This window comes from Aquarana catesbeiana, linkage group LG03 (genome assembly GCF_042186555.1).
Source record: "Aquarana catesbeiana isolate 2022-GZ linkage group LG03, ASM4218655v1, whole genome shotgun sequence".
NCBI classification, from domain to species: Eukaryota; Metazoa; Chordata; class Amphibia; order Anura; family Ranidae; genus Aquarana; species Aquarana catesbeiana.
Genome location: NC_133326.1, coordinates 660,647,794 through 660,664,397, shown reverse-complemented (window position 1 = coordinate 660,664,397; position 16,604 = coordinate 660,647,794). Strand labels below are relative to the sequence as shown.

Below are 16,604 nucleotides of genomic sequence, written 5' to 3'. Positions count from 1 at the left end.
CCTGACCAGTGCCCGTCACATGCAGTCTCAACAGTGCCTGTCACATGCAGCCTCACTAGTGCCTGTGCCCAGAAGCCTCACCACTGCCCATCATATGCAGCCTTGCCAGTGCCCATCATATGCAGCCTTGCCAGTGCCCATCATATGCAGCCTCCCCAGTGCCCATCATATGCAGCCTCCCCAGTGCCCATCATATACAGCCTGCCAGTGCCCAGCAGCCTCACCAGTGCCCGTCATATGCAGCCTGCCAGTGCCCAGCAGCCCCAACAGTACCCGTCATATGCAGCCTGCCAGTGCCCATCATATGCAGCATGCCAGTGCCCAGCAGCCTCACCACTGCCCGTCATATGCAACCCTCATATATAGCTTGCCAGTGCCCACCAGTGCCCATCATATGCAGCTTGCTAGTGCCCAGCAGCTTTACCAGTGCCCATCATATGCATCCTGTTGTGCCCGCATCAGCGGCGATCTCCGTGTGTCATGGAGCTGGATTTGAATTGCCCGGGCCGCAGTAACAATGTTCTGCCTCCTGTAATCACGTCACGCTTATTCAATGTCCCACCATTGGATCAGTGCCATCTATCACAGGAGGCGGGACACTGTTACTATGGCCGGGCAATTCAGCTGCATGACACACAGAGATTGTGGTGAGGAGAGGAGGAGGGAGTCGAGGACTGGGTGCCAGGATGACACTTCTGCAATGGTGGCACCTGGGGCGGACCACGCCCCCTTTCGGTATCGGCTGTCTTTTTCATTTGTGCCAGAAGGTTTGAGGATTGTCTCTGTGCTGTTTGGCCTATTGTAAGCGGAATACTTTGTGGCATTTGTGTAGTAATGGCTTTCTTCTGGCGACTCGCCCCATGCAGCCCATCTTTCTTCAAGTGCCTTCTTATTGTGCATCTTGAAACAGCCACACCACATGTTTTCAGAGAGTCCTGTATTTCACCTCAAGTTATTTGTGGTTTTTTCTTTGCTTCCCAAACAATTTTCCTGGCAGTTGTGGCTGAAATTTTAGTTGGTCTACCTGACCGTTGTTTGGTTTTAACATGACCCCTCATTTTCCACTTCTTAAATAGAGTATGAACACTGCTGATTGGCATTCTCAATTCCTTGGATATCTTTTTATATCCCTTTCCTGTTTTATACAGCTCAACTACTTTTTCCCGCAGATTCTTTGACAATTCTTTTGCTTTCCCCATGACTCAGAATCCAGAAACATCAGTGCAGCACTGGATGAAAGATACAAGGGTCTGTCAGGAGTTCAGAAACTCATTGACCTTTTATACACACACACTAATTACAAGCAAACAGATCACAGGTGAGGATGGTTACCTTTAATAGCCATTCAAATCCCTTTGTGTCAACTTGTGTGCATGTTATCAGGCCAAAATCACCAGGGTACGTAAACTTTTGATTAGGGTCATTTGGGTAGTTTCTGTTGTGATTATGATTTAAAAAGAGTAAACCCAGTTAATTGATAATAAATGGCTTCAGCCAAACACTAACAACGAGTGAAAGAAATGTTTTTGTGTTATCATTCATATTCTCTGAAAAATGGCCAAGAAATCACAAATTCTGCCAGGGTATGTATACTTATGAGCACAACTGTGTGTGTGTGTGTGTGTGTGTATATATATATATATATATATATATATATATATATATATATATATATATATATATATATATATATATATACACACACACACAGTGCATCTCAATAAAAAGTTAATTTATTTCAGTAATTCAATTCAAAACATGAAACTCATATATTATATGGATTTATTACGCACAGAGTGATATATTTCAAGCATTTCTTTTTTTTTCATTTTGATGATTATGGCTTAGCCCAGCCTGATTTAATTTTTGTCCTGGGAGTGGGACTGGACCTTCTCACCCCATTGCCAGAACACAGTGCTGTATACTATTTGTAACTGCGGCTACATACAACTTGCACAGTGCTCCCAGCCACTGCAACTGTTATTTAAATAAATAGTTCATTTGGAACAGCTTGGTTTAACCACTTGCCGTCCGCCGCACGAACATTTACGTCGGCAGAATGGCACGGGCAGGCAAATGGGTGTACAGGTACGTCCCTTTAAATTTGCCACCATGTTTGTTGCGGGCGCAACCCTGCCATGAGCTTCGTGAGTTTGATCGCGAGTCCCGCTGACTTGATGTCGACGGGGATACCCGCGATCGTCTCACGGAGAGGAAGGAAGGGGAAATGCTGATGTAAACAAGCATTTCCCCGTTCTGCCTAGTGACACTGATCACAGCTCCCTGTGATCGGGAGCGGTGATCAGTGTCATGCCACACATAGCCACGCCCCCCACAGTTAGAATCACTCCCTAGGACACACTTAACCCCTGCAGTGCCCCTTAGTGGTTAACCCCTTCACTGCCAGTCACATTTACACAGTAATCAGTGCATTTTTAATCTCACTGATCGCTGTATAAATGTGAATGGTCCCAAAATAGCACCAAAAGTGTCCGATGTGTCCGCCATAATGTTGCAGTCATGATAAAAATCGCAGATCGCCGCCATTACTAATAAAAAAAAAATATTAATAAAAATGCCATAAAACTATCCCCTATTTTGTAGACAGTATAACTTTTGCGCAAACCAATCAATAAACGCTTATTGCGATTTTGTTTTGTTTTTTTTACCAAAAATATGTAGAAGAATATGTATCAGCCTAAACTGAGGGAAAAAATGTTTTTTTATATATTTTTGGGGGATATTTATTATATCAAAAAGTAAAAAATATTGCGTTTTTTTTCAAAATTGTCGCTATTTTTTTGTTTATAGCGCAAAAAAAAAAAAACGCAGAGGTGATCAAATACCACCAAAAGAAAGCTCTATTTGTGGGGAAAGAAGGACGTCAACTTTGTTTGGGAGCCACGTCGCACGACCGCGCAATTGTCAGTTAAAGCGACGCAGTGCCGAATAGCAAAAAACGCTCTGGTCTTTGGGAAGCCAAATGATCCGGGGCTGAAGTGGTTAAACAAACTATTTAAAGGTAAATGAGATCAGCTTTAAACTGTTTTTAATATTAACATTTACAGAGTTTTCTGTTTTAATGTCAATGCAGCAAAAATCATCTGTATTTAAAACCTAAATGTTTGTGAAGTTTAACTATTCCTTTAGGTGAGGTATAGGCAGATATTGTGGTGTTCAAGTACATGTCAAATGCAAAGCACATAAATCCATGAGCCCTTTGGTTGCCATTATCAGCATTTTTTTAGAAAAATGCTAGTTGCCTGAGTGTCACAGATGAAGAACCTGAGTGTCAGGGTTCCTTATCTCAATGCTTGTTTTAGCTCTTAAACTTAGAAAGCCCTGAATTCAAAGCATCACAGTGACAACCACAAAACTAATTCTCTTAAAGGAGAGCTTGAGAATGGCAACCTGCATACGTTTCTCATGAGTCACTTTAAGCATGCATACTGACTTTTTAAACTTACTTGGGGTTAAGGAATCACCTGGCTGAAGAAAGAAATCCTAATTGTGTACCACACAGTGGGTTGTTTACTGTAAGAGCGGCAAGGATGTGGAATTCCCTTCCATAGGCGGTGGTCTCAGCGGGGAGCATCGATAGTTTCCAGAAACTGTTAGATAAGCACCTGAACGACCACAACATACAGGGATATACAATGTAATACTGACATATATTCACACACATAGGTTGGACTTGATGGACTTGTGTCTTTTTTCGACCTCACCTACTATGTAACTATGTAACGCTCTTGAACACACACTTTTCTTAAGTTAAATAGACCACTTTCAGCCAGTCTAAAGCTGCCTTATATTTATGAATGGTGGTGAAGTGAAACCAACGTGCGGCCTGAGCTCCCTCGGTAAAAAGAATCCCAGACAAATCAATGGAAGAAGGAACTGTTGAGGGGTCCCAATACAGCTCCATTCCAGGTAACTATCATCAATATGTTATCCAGTTCTGTGAGATGATATATATTATTTTAGCTCTGTTTTGGCAGGGATTCTGTATAATTTTTAGTTTCCAAATTATCGGGTGTTTGATAAATAGTGTTTTATGAACTATAGCTGATTTGGCAATGCTTCTGACAAATGTGTTTTTATTGTGAATAGTCACTTCCATCTGTAACGAACAAAACCACTGTATTTGTATGACTATATCCTGTAATCATGTTCGATATATTTACCTAGTCCACAAATCCATTTCTAGTAATCTCATAAATATATTTTTCAAACTCAAAAACATCTAAACTATTCCAAAGGTTTTTGTAGGCCAGTGGACTTTATTTGATGTGGTCACTGGCCATCTACGGGAAAGAGAAGAGTGGAAAAAATATTATTATTAGTGATATTTAATTTTTTATTGTACACATAAAAAAAAAAAAAAAAATATATATATATATATAATATTCTACACTTGTGGCTAGCTTGACACCACTAAATCTTTTTACATGACCTCTATTTATCCCAAAGCACTAAGGAAGGGGGTGCTTTGATACTCCAAATCACGTTGCCTGTATTTATGTGATTACCAATAAAGTTTGGATTTTTAAACTTTAAATTTTTAAACTTTAAACTTTAAACTTTAACTTTTAAATTGTGTGCAGGTCCAATTACACCTCTGAGTTGTGGTACCTCACCCATTACCACAACATGCAGCAAGACACGAAACAAACATTGTTGTGTTGCCATCAGTTTCAAATTGCTCCCCAATGGACTAAGGCAACACACCATAGCGCATTGCATTACAAATGTAGTGAGGCATCTCGTTTTCAGGACATTTTGATGGATTTGAAATAATGGGCTGCCTTAACCCAAAGCACGCTGATTGTAGAAATAGGACCTAAATCTTTGTGTAAGGCACTGTTCTTCAAATGTGGACAAGAATGAACATAGTAGCCAGAAAGTGCGAAGGTGTTTTTAAATTTTAAACAGTGAAATCCCGTAAAAATGCAATTTTGTTTTTTTTTTTTGTATTATGGTCGGTATTTGGTCACTAAAATTCTATGATAACACATACATATATTATTTTCCCCACAGGGAGATTGATGGCTCAGAAATTCAGCCATCTTTAACCATCACAGCATTCACACAGAGGAGAAGCTTGTGCTTTGCATGTGACAGATGCTTTAGATTCAAACTGGAGCTGATTATATACCAGAAGTATCACATCGGAGAAATTCCTGAATACAGGTCACTCAGAACAAAAAAATACAGTTGGCTTAGATGACTCATATGAGAGAAAAGCCAGTTTTTTGCATGGAATGCAACACGTTTTTTAGATTTCATTCACAGCTCAGAGACCATCAGAGAACTCACACAGGAGATAAACCATTTATATGTTCAGAATGTGACAAGTGCTTCACATACAAGACGCATCTTAATCGACACCAGAAGAATCACACTGGAGAAAAACCATATTCATGTTCTGCGTGCCACAAGTCATTAATAATGGAAGCACACCTCGTTAATCATCAGAGGACTCACACAGGAGAAAAACCATTTAGATGTTTAGAATGTGACCGGTGCTTTACACAAGTGGCAAATCTTACTCCGCATCAGAGGATTCACACAGGAGAAAGACGATATTCATGTTCCGAGTGTACCAAATCTTTTAGAACTGAAGCACACCTGGTTATCCATCAGAGAACCCACACAGATGAGAAGTCATTTAGATGTTTGGTATGTTCTAAGTGCTTCTCGATGAAGGGAAATCTCAACAAACACTTGATGATCCACACAGGAGAGAAGCCATTTCAGTGTCTTAAGTGTAGTATATGTTTTCGAACCAAGCAAGAATTGCTTAAACACCAGAGGATTCACGCAAGGGAAAGACCATTTTCATGCTCAAAATGCCTAGAATGTTTTCATTTTCGTTCACAACTCGCTTTTCATGAGAGGACTCACACAGAAACCAATTAGATGCTCAGAACATAAGTTCTTCTCAAGGAGGACAACTTTCCCTTCCCAACAGAGGACCCCCACAAAATGCACATGGGAGAAGCCACACATTTGTTTTGAATGTACAGTAATAATGCTTTTTCAACAAACATAAGAGATGATTTTATTTAGATGTTCAAAATGTGACAAGCTTTTCCCATTTCAATTTGAGGTCAGGACATGACAAGCAAACCGTTTTGAGAAAGATCTAAAAGTCAAGACTTGTGTGTAATAATATAAAAATGCCAAGTGTTTTCGATAGCTTATTTAAAGGAAATGTACAGTTAGGTGGCATTGTTTGTACAGTTTCTAATTTATTATAAATAAGACAGAATAAAAAAATATATTTTTTAAGTTGGGTAAAAATTAAATCTTGCAAATTCTTTTTTTATTTATGGTATGTAACAGATACAATGTATTGTAGGCTTCACATGTATAGCAACAGATTACAAAAAAAACATAAGTCACATCTGAGATACCAAGAAACCTTGCAAGGTGTACATAAAATAGGCACTATAAACAGCCACTTCAGGGTACAACAAAATGTACACAAAATTTGATACTGGGTATGTGACGAATGGTGTCCCCCAAGAAAACATATCGGAGACATTCTCTTTAAAATTAGAGAGCCCTCCATTCACTCAGAAGACGCTACCGAGGACAGGGACTGGTCTGAGAGGACATATGAAAAGAGCATTAAAATGAAGCCCAATGTAGGGGATCCAGCTGAGTTCTGTGCACCCCAAAAGTGTTATTGATTTAACCACCTCAATACAGAGCACTTTCACCCCCTTTCTGCCCATGCCATTTTTCAGCTTTCAGCGCTGTCACACTTTGCATGACAATTGCGTGGTCATACAACACTGTAACCATGTGACATTTTTATAATTTTCTTCACACAAATAGAGCTTTCTTTTGGTAGAATTTAACCACTTAACATCCGTGACCGTCGGGTACAGAGGACCCGGCGCATCACAGATCACGTAAACGGCCGCTGATCGCGGTTGATTACCATGTGATCACTCCGTCAAATGACCTCTCTCCCCTCTCTGTATCGATCTGTACAGAGGGGGAGGGATCGGATGGCAGCAGCGCTGTGGGCTGGATGTGTAGTGCCCACAGTGCTGCTCTGTGACAAATACAGTCACATCCATGGATCCATCCATCCATGCTCAGAAATACACTGTGCAATACTCTGCAATACCCTGTGCAATACTCTGCAATACCCTGTGCAATACTCTGCAATATCCTGTGCAATACTCTGCAATACCCTGTGCAATACTCTGCAATATCCTGTGCAATACTCTGCAAAATACCCTGTGCAATACTCTGCGATACCTTGTGCAATACTCTGCAATAGGGATGCACCGAATGGGTTTTTTGGTGCCGAGACTGAGACTGGTCAGAGACTGAGGACATGGTACAGGAGATGGTCAGAGACTGGGGACATGGTACAGGAGATGGTCAGAGACTGGGGACATGGTACAGGAGATGGTCAGAGACTGGGGACATGATATGATACAGGAGATGGTCAGTGACTGGCGACATGGTACAGGAGATGGTCAGAGACTGGGGACATGGTACAGGAGATGGTCAGAGACTGGGGACATGGTACAGGAGATGGTCAGAGACTGAGGACATGGTACAGGAGATGGTCAGAGACTGAGGACATGGTACAGGAGATGGTCAGAGACTGCAGACATGGTACAGGAGATGATCAGAGACTGCAGACATGGTACAGGAGATGGTCAGACACTGGGGACATGATACAAGAGATCAATGCAGCCTCACCAGTGCTCGTCAGATGCAGCCAGCCAGTGTCCCCATTGCATCCAGTGTCCCCAGTAGGGCAGCCAGTGCCCCCAGTAGGGCAGCCAGTGTCCCCATTGCAGCGTAGCCAGTGTCCCCATTGCAGCACAACCAGTGTCCCCATTGCAGCGCAACCAGTGTCCCCATTGCAGCGCAACCAGTGTCCCCAGTAGTGCAGCCAGTGTCCCCAGTAGGGCAGCCAGTGTCCCCAGTAGTGCAGCCAGTGAAGGGCGAGGAGAGCCGCTGCCTGTTTGATTACAGCGCCGGGAACATCACAGCTTTCATTTCAATAGCTGTGTTCCCCCGCTGTGCGCTGTCACATACAGCCCCTCCCCCTTGTCCGGGGAACTTTAATAGACAGATCACCCGTCCCAGGATTGGACGGTTGATCTGTCTATCAAATTGCCCGGACTAGGGGGAGGGGCTGTATGTGACGCGCGCAGCGGGGAACACACAGCTATTGAAATTAAAGCTGTGATGTTCCCGGCGCTGTAATCAAACAGGCGGCTGGGCCTCTCCCCCCTTTCAACGATATAGGAAGATATAGGAAGTCCCCCTGATAGGCGGCACCCTGACCAGGCCCCGCCCCATTTTTGGGACCAGTACCAGCAAAAATTCTCTTTCGGCTTTTTGCCGAAAGGGCCATTTTCGGCCGATATGTTTCGGTGGCCGAAATTTCGGTACATCCCTACTCTGCAATATCCTGTGCAATACTCCACAATACCCTGTACAATACCCTCTGCAATACCCTGTGCAATACTCTGCAATACCCTGTGCAAAACTCTGCAATACCCTGCGCAATACTCTGCAATACCCTGTGCAATACTCTGCAATAGCCTGCAATGCTCTGCAATACCCTACAATACTCTGCAATACCCCACAATACCCTGCAATACCCCGCAATACCCTGCAATACTCCGCAATACCCCGCAATACTCCGCAATACTCCACAATACCCCGCAATGCTCTGCCATACCCAGCCATACTCGGCTGTACTCAGCCTCTGTATGTGGCCAGGCTGTGGAAGTCTCACACACGTGGTATCGCCGTACTCAGGAGAAGTAGGAGAATCTATTTTGGGGTGTCATTTTTGGTATGTACATGCTATGTGTTAGAAATATTGTATAAATGGACAACTTTGTGTTAAAAAAAAAAAAAATGTGTTTTAACCACTTCCCGCCCACCGTCATACGACGTCCTTGACTTTGTGTGGGGATATCTGAATGATGCCTGCAGCTACAGGCATCATTCAGATATCAGCTTTTTCAGCAGGCGATTCCCTACACCATAAGAACCATCATAGCGGCTGTTCCACTGCTTGATCATTCTTACGGGAGGCGAGAGGGGACGTCTCCCCCCCCTCCCGCCACCCTCCGGTGCTTCTTCCGACTCACCGCTACGTTCGAAGCCAGGATCGTTTTTTTTTTATTATTTCAGGCTTCCCAGCCTAGAGGTGAGATGTGGAGTCTTATTGACCCCATATCTCACTGTAAAGAGGACCTGTCATGCCATATTCCTATTACAAGGGATGTTTACATTCCTTGTAATAGGAATAAAAGTGATCAAACTAAAATAAATAAAGTAAAATGAACAATAAAAAAAAAAAAAAAAAATTTAAAGCGCCCCTGTCCCTGTGTGCTCGCATGCAGAAGCGAACGCATGCGTAAGCCACGCCCACATATGAAAACAGTGTTCAAACCACACATGTGATGTATCGCTGCGAACGTTAGAGCGAGAGCAATAATTTTGGCCCTAGACCTCTTATGTAACTCAAAACATGTACTGTAACCAGTAAAAAATGTTAAAACGTCGCCTATGGGGATTTTTAAGTAGCGAAGTTTGGCGCCATTCCACGAGCATGTGCAATTTTGAAGGGTGACATGTTAGGTATCTATTTACTCGGTGTAACCATCTTTCACATTATGCAAAAACATTGGGCTAACTTTACTGTTTTGTTTTTTCTTTAAAGCACAAAACTGTTTTTTTTTCCAAAAAAAAAGTGTTCGAAAAATTGCTGCGCAAATACCGTGCGAGATAAAAAGTTTCAACGACTGCCATTGTATTCTCTAGGGTCTTTGCTAAAAAAACATATATAATGTTTTGGGGTTCTATGTAATTTTCTAGCAAATAAATTATGATTTTTACATGTAGGAGAGAAATGTCAGAATTTGCCTGGGTGCTCCAGAACGCCTGAACGTGCTCCCTGCATGTTGGGCCTCTGTATGTGGCCACGCTGTGTAAAAGTCTCACACATGTGGTATCGCCGTACTCGGGAGTAATAGCAGAATGTGTTTTAGGGTGTAATTTGTGGTATGCATATGCGGTGTGTGAGAAATAACCTGCTAATATGACAATTTTGTGAAAAAAAAAAATCTTGATTTTGCAAAGAATTGTGGGAAAAAATGACAACTTCAAAAAACTCACCATGCATCTTTCTAAATACCTTGGAATGTCTTCTTTCCAAAAAGGGGTCATTTGGGGGGTATTTGTACTTTTCTGGCATGTTAGGGTCTCAAGAAATTAGATAGTCCGTCAGTAATTCAGGTGTGATCAATTTTCATATATTGGCACCATAGCTTTTCGACTCTATAACTTTCACAAAGACCAAATAATATACACCAATTTGTACTTATTTTTACCAAAGATATGTAGCAGTATAAAATTTGGCCAAAATTTGTGAAGCAAAATTACTAATTTACTAAATTTTATAACAGAAACAAAGAAAAATTCATTTTTTTACTGAATTTTTAGTCTTTTTTTCTTTTATAGCGCAAAAAATGAAAAACCCAGCGGTGATTAAATACCACCAAAAGAAAGCTCTATTTGTGTGAAAAAAAGGACAAAAATTTCATATAGGTACAGTGTTGCATGACTAAGTAATTGTCATTCAAAATGTGAGAGCACCGAAAGCTGAAAATTGGTCTGGTTATTAAGGGGGTTTAAGTGCCCAGTGGTCAAGTGGTTAATCACTGTTGCGTTAGCGGAACTTTACAGAGATTGGGGTCGCGCTGTGTCCTAGCAGCCTGGCCACGATTGTCGTGCTGCGCGCCTGTTCGGGTGTGTCCTGTCATATGACGTCCACCCAGAATGAGAGCTGCACCGTCCCTCTGTCATTTGACGGTGGGCGGGCGGCAAGTGGTTAAGGAAGAAGGAGAAGAGAGGAAAAAAAACGGGGGAGTGAAAAGATGGGGTGGAAATTTGGTAAATCGCTGACCCAATAACTCGCACATTCACATCATAAGCTGACCCTTGATATGCACATTCTTATTCCAGGTCAATATACTGTATCTCCAAGTAGTGAATGAAGACTAAAGTAATAAAGGGATCTTTAAGTTCATGCATGCTTAGTACTGTGTAAGTTTAACATTTACAGGTATGTATGTATTCTCACTGAGATCACTGAACTCCCCCTGCAATTCTTCCTTTCCTGAATAATGGAGCCATCTTTTTTCAAGTGTAAACCAGGGTTATCATCTACTTACTGGTTGAGCTACCACCACAGTGATGCCACCATCATGTAAATCCTGGTGCCTGTGCAGTTCATGGCAGTGTTTACAAATGTCTAGCATAAACTAGTTCCTGCTCCAGTCAATCATCTTGTGACTGGTCACAAAGTTGCTTCCCCCTGGAGCAGACTCGGCATAGTTTCAAGTTAGGAAATGTCACTTGATTTGGAAGGTAGTGAAGTAAATATAACTTGAGCAGTATTATCGGATAGTCATTAGTATAGTACGCTACCAATACTACATCATACTAGGTAACTATGGCTATTTGACTCTCCATCTGTCTTTGAATGATTTACATTTTTTTGAGATATGGGCACAGTAATGTTCTTCAAGCTTTTGTTCTTGAATAAAGTTTAGCCGGGCCCTGCAATGGTCGTGGTCCCTATTCAATTCTGTGGATGTGTACACATTAGTACTGCACATGGAGTTCAGAGCCTTGCATATGAACAGGGATTATGGCAAATGTGTTGCAGTAGCATGGCCTAGCTTTGACTGCTTTGTAGAAAAGCCTATGCAGCTTTATGGCATACATGTGTTGCAGTAGCATGTCCTATCTTAGTCGGTACCACACAATTAAGGTTTTTGAAGCTGGGCTGCCGGTATTTTTTGAAGCTGGGCTGCAGATATTTTCCTAATAGGCGATAAGCTTTGGTAGGGTTCATAAACTCGTCATTACAAGTATATGTTTCTGCTAAAGTTATTCTATTAAATATTTATATTTCTTTTTTTTCTCACAGGTGGAATAATAAGTGGAATTCTTGCTAAATATAAAGTGTTAAAATGTTCCACACTGGTCTTCATCAGCACATGATGATGAGTCACACAGAAAACAAGACATATCCATGCCCTGAGTGTGAAAGAGTTTTTGCTTATAAGTCACAGCTTGCAATTCACCAGAGGACTCACACAGGAGAGAAGCCATTTTCATGCTCTGAATGTGACAGAGGATTTTCTAGTAAAACATTGCTCATTAGACACGAGGCAGGTCACATAGGACTGAAACCATTTTCATGCTTTGAGTGCGACAAGTCTTTTGTATATAAAGAACACCTCATTTGTCATCTAAGAACTCACACAGGTGAGAAGCCATTCAGATGTTCAGAATGTGACAAGTGCTTCTCGCAAAAGATAAATCTTATTCGACACCAAAGAGTCCACACGGGGGAGAAGCCTTATCCATGTTCCGAATGTGAAATGTGTTTTAAAGCCAAATCAAATTTGATGAGACACCAAAAGACTCATACAGGTGAGAAACCATACCTGTGTCTTGAGTGTAACAAATTTTTTAGAAGCAAGCAAGAACTTTTAGACCACCAGAGGATTCACACGGGACTAAGACCGTTTTTATGTTCTGAATGTGGCAAGTCCTTTACAACAAATTCTGCACTCACGAAACATTGTATGACTCATACAGGGGAGAAGCCATTTAGATGTTTAGAATGCGACAAGTCCTTTACCACAAATTCTGCACTCACGAAACATTGTATGATTCATACAAGAGAGAAGCTTTTTATTTGTCCACAATGTAACGAAGGCTTCTCGCACAGAGCAAGTCTAATTAATCAGTTGGTTCAAGCAGGAGAAAATTCATATTTGTGCTCCAAATGCCATAGATATTTTGTTACTGAAGTAAAGCTGATCTCTCACCAGAAGTTTCATACTGGAGAAGAGCCATATTTGTATTATGGCTATGAGAAGTGATATTGTACCATTCAAGAACTGCTCACACACTAAAGAGAAAGAAGACAAAGACTTTTCTATCTTCAGACGAGTCCAGTGCTTCAAATATCATTCACAGTTCAATAATCTTCACTTTTGTAAAAGAAATTGCTAACATATTTAGAATCTGACTCTGCAAAGGGCAAATTTGAAATAACTGATTAGCAATTTTGTGCTGATCACATCACCTGACTACATGTCCAAAAATCACACAGACTTCCTATGGCTAACCATTCCCCCACAAAATAGTTGATTGGGCAGGTTTATTAATCTCGTTCTGCTATTTTTATTTAAGCTGCTGTCTACCTGCACATTCTACCTCTTCTCGCTTTGTGAGGCATAAACATGAATGCATGGCTAAGTTGGGTATTGTAGTAGTAGAGTAGACATGTGCACGACGGAAACATTTGTTTAGGATCTGTTTGTTAAGTTTAATAATTTAGTTTAGTCATATTCATTATATTAGAATGATTCATTTTTGGAATTTGTTTCATATATTCGGATTCGGTTAGTATAATCAGTATTTTTTTTCAAATCGATTTGAATTTCAGAAGACGGCTATATTTGTTTTATACTATACTATGCTGTTATAATCTATTCTATTTTTTCCTATTCTTATCTTATTTTACTTTTATACCTTACTGTATGTATTGCAATATGTTTCTATTTTGAATTTATTTTCAAATTTTCCAATTTCAAATTTATTTCGTTATAATTTTTTTCAGATTCATTGAAATTCGTTACTATTGTGATTTGAAAATTCGTATACAGTATCTCACAAAAGTGAGTAACACATTTTTGTAAATATTTTATTATATGTTACTATGTGACAACACTGAAAAAATGACACTGCTACAATGTAAAGTAGTAAGTGTACAGCTTGTATAACAGTGTAAATTTGCTGTCCCCTCAAAATAACTCAGCACACAGCCATTCATTTCTAAACTGCTAGCAACAAAAGTGAGTACATCCCTAATTGAAAATGTCCAAATTGGGCCCAATTAGCCATTTTCCTTCTCCGGTGTAATGTGACTCGTTAGTGTTACAAGGTCTCAGGTGTGAATGGGGAGCAGGTGTGTTAAATATGGTGTTATCACTCTCACTTATACTGGTCACTGGAAGTTCAACATGGCACCTTATGGCAAATAACTCTCTGAGGATCTGGAAAAAAAAAATTGTTGCTCTACATAAAGAAGGCCTAGGCTATAAGAAGATTGCCAAGACCCTGAAACTGAGCTGTAGCATGGTGGCCAAGACCCAACATCGGTTTAACAGGACAGGTTCCCCTCAGAACAGGCTTCGCCATGGTCGACCAAAGAAGTTGAGTGCACATGCTCAACCTCCTATCCAGAGCTTGTCTTTGGGAAATAGACGTATGAGTGCTGCCAGCATACGCCGCACACTGCATCAAATTGGGCTGCATGGCTGTTGTCCCAGAAGGAAGCCTCTTCTAAAGATGATCCACAAGAAACCCCGCAAACAGTTTGCTGAAAACAAGCAGATTAAGGACATAGATTACTGGAACTCTGTCCTGTGGTGTGATGAGACCAAGATAAACTTATTTAGTTCAGATGGTGTCAAGCGTGTGGGGTGGCAGCCAGATAAGTACAAAGACAAGTGTGTCTTGCCTACAGTAAAGCATGGTGATGGGAGTGTCATGGTCTGGGGCTGCGTGACTTCTGCCGGCACTGGGGAGCTACAGTTAATTGAAGGAACCATAAATGCCAGCATGTACTGGGACATATTGAAGCAGAGCATGATCCTCTCCCTTCAGAGACTGGGCTGCTGGGAGTATTCCAGCATAATGACCCCAAACACACCTCCAAGACGACCACTGCCTTGCTAAAGAAGCTGAGGGTAAAGGTGATGGACTGGCCAAGCATATCTCCAGACCTAAACTCTATTGAGCATCTGTGGGGCATCCTCACACGTGAGGTGGAGGAGCACAAGGTCTCTAACATCCAACATCCAACCAACTCCGTGATGTTGTAATGGAGGAGTAGAAGAGGACTCCAATGGCAACCTGTGAAGCTCTGGTGAATGCCATGCCCAAGAGGGTTAAGGCATAGCTGGAAAATAATTGTGGCCAAAATATTTACACTTTGGGCCCAATTTAGACATTTTCACTTAGGAGTGTACTCACTTTTGTTGCCAGTGGTTTAAACATTAATGGCTGTGTGTTGAGTTATTTTGAGGGGACAGCAAATTTACACTGTTTTACAAGCTATACACTCACTACTTTACATTGTAGCAAAGTGTCATTTCTTTAGTGTTGTCACATGAAAAGATATAATAAAATATTTACACAAATGTGAGGGGTGTACTCACTTTTGTGAGATACTGTATATCCCAACTTCCAACAACAAAATTTTCATCCGAATAATGAAACACACATGTCTAGTAGTCAGATCATGGCTGTATATTTTCTTGTAATATACCATAGACAAGTGGTGGACAACTGAGACCCTTCAGCTGTTGTGGAACTACATGTCCCATGATGCATTGCAACACAACGGCTACAATCATTGACTCCTAGAGTCTGAGGCATGATGGGAAGACAGTTATTCCCAGAGGCATGATGATATCTAGTTTTGCAACAGCTGGGGGGCCGCAGTTACCCACCCCTGCCATATGCAATAGAAGGTCAAACATGAAGTCATGATCCATCATCAGAACACTGAACTGCAGTAGGGCACTCTACAGGCATGCAAATTTGGCTTTAAAAGGTTACAAGCAGTTCATATAAAGACAGACAGAGGGAGGACTGAAGAGCCAGAGCAGGCATCGGCTTATGAGAAAAGGAGCAAGACTGGTTGGGTCAAAAACAGCTGTTTCCCCTTCAATAGTGGGATGTCCAGTTGGCTCAGGGATTAGCAATATAAATTAAAGGATAACCAAATTGTGTTTTTCATCAGATGGTACTCTTACCTTTGACCATATACCTACAAGCAAGAAGACATATGTATTCTTAGTTTAGTTATAATTTGTAAACATCAAATCACTCAAGGAGAAGCCATTTAAAATAATAAGAGCTTTTCACAAACACGTGATTTTATATCAGAAAATTTGTAAGCTTTTATAATAAACATTTTTCTGAAACTTTTCAAGATTTTTGTGCATTGAAATCATGAACTGATTGCTTATCTAATGTTGAAGAACACAAGAGTGAGCAGTAACGGGTTGATTTACTAAAGAGAATAGGCTGTTCGCTTTTCAAGGGAATTTTCCCAAGAGCTTAGTTAATGTGGTGAAGTTTCCCTTTGCAAAGAATACCCATGCACATGCAAGGAAAAAAAATGCATTTTTGCTCGCATTTGATTGGTTGATGGAAGTCCTCAGCGTTTCACCTCATTCACTAAGCTCTAGGGCAAATTTTCTTGCAAAGTAACAGCCTGTTTGCCTTTGGTAGATCAAACCCATAGAATGAAAGAGGTAAGCTCCTTGCTATTTTAAAGGACCCAATAATGAGTTTTAATAAATTGTAGATTACATTTGTTTTTTGCATACAAAATCTTTAACAGATAAACATTGAGGTTGATTTACTAAAGGCAAATATACTGTGCACTGCAAGCGCAGTTGTTCCAGAGCTTAGTAAATGTAAAGATTCACTCTGCACAGAATACTCGATCAAAT

General features: G+C 41.0%; 1 protein-coding gene across 5 annotated transcripts in view; it reads left to right on the top strand.

Annotated features, from left to right (window-relative positions):
* LOC141133416 (uncharacterized) overlaps positions 1–13,825 on the top strand; it is a 31,568-nt gene extending 17,743 nt beyond the window's left edge. Inside the window, exons 2-4 of one of the 5 annotated variants that reach the window (XM_073622791.1) lie at positions 2,812–3,022; positions 3,772–3,930; positions 5,038–6,293. In XM_073622791.1, the coding sequence (XP_073478892.1) occupies positions 5,224–5,919 (696 nt within the window). In that variant the 5' untranslated portion in view covers positions 2,812–3,022; positions 3,772–3,930; positions 5,038–5,223 and the 3' untranslated portion in view covers positions 5,920–6,293. Of the gene's footprint in view, positions 1–2,811; positions 3,023–3,771; positions 3,931–5,037; positions 6,294–11,989 lie in introns of those variants that run through there. The other 4 variants (XM_073622789.1, XM_073622792.1, XM_073622788.1 and 1 more) reach the window with 4 other exon arrangements.
* Positions 13,826–16,604: the final 2,779 nt, after the last annotated feature.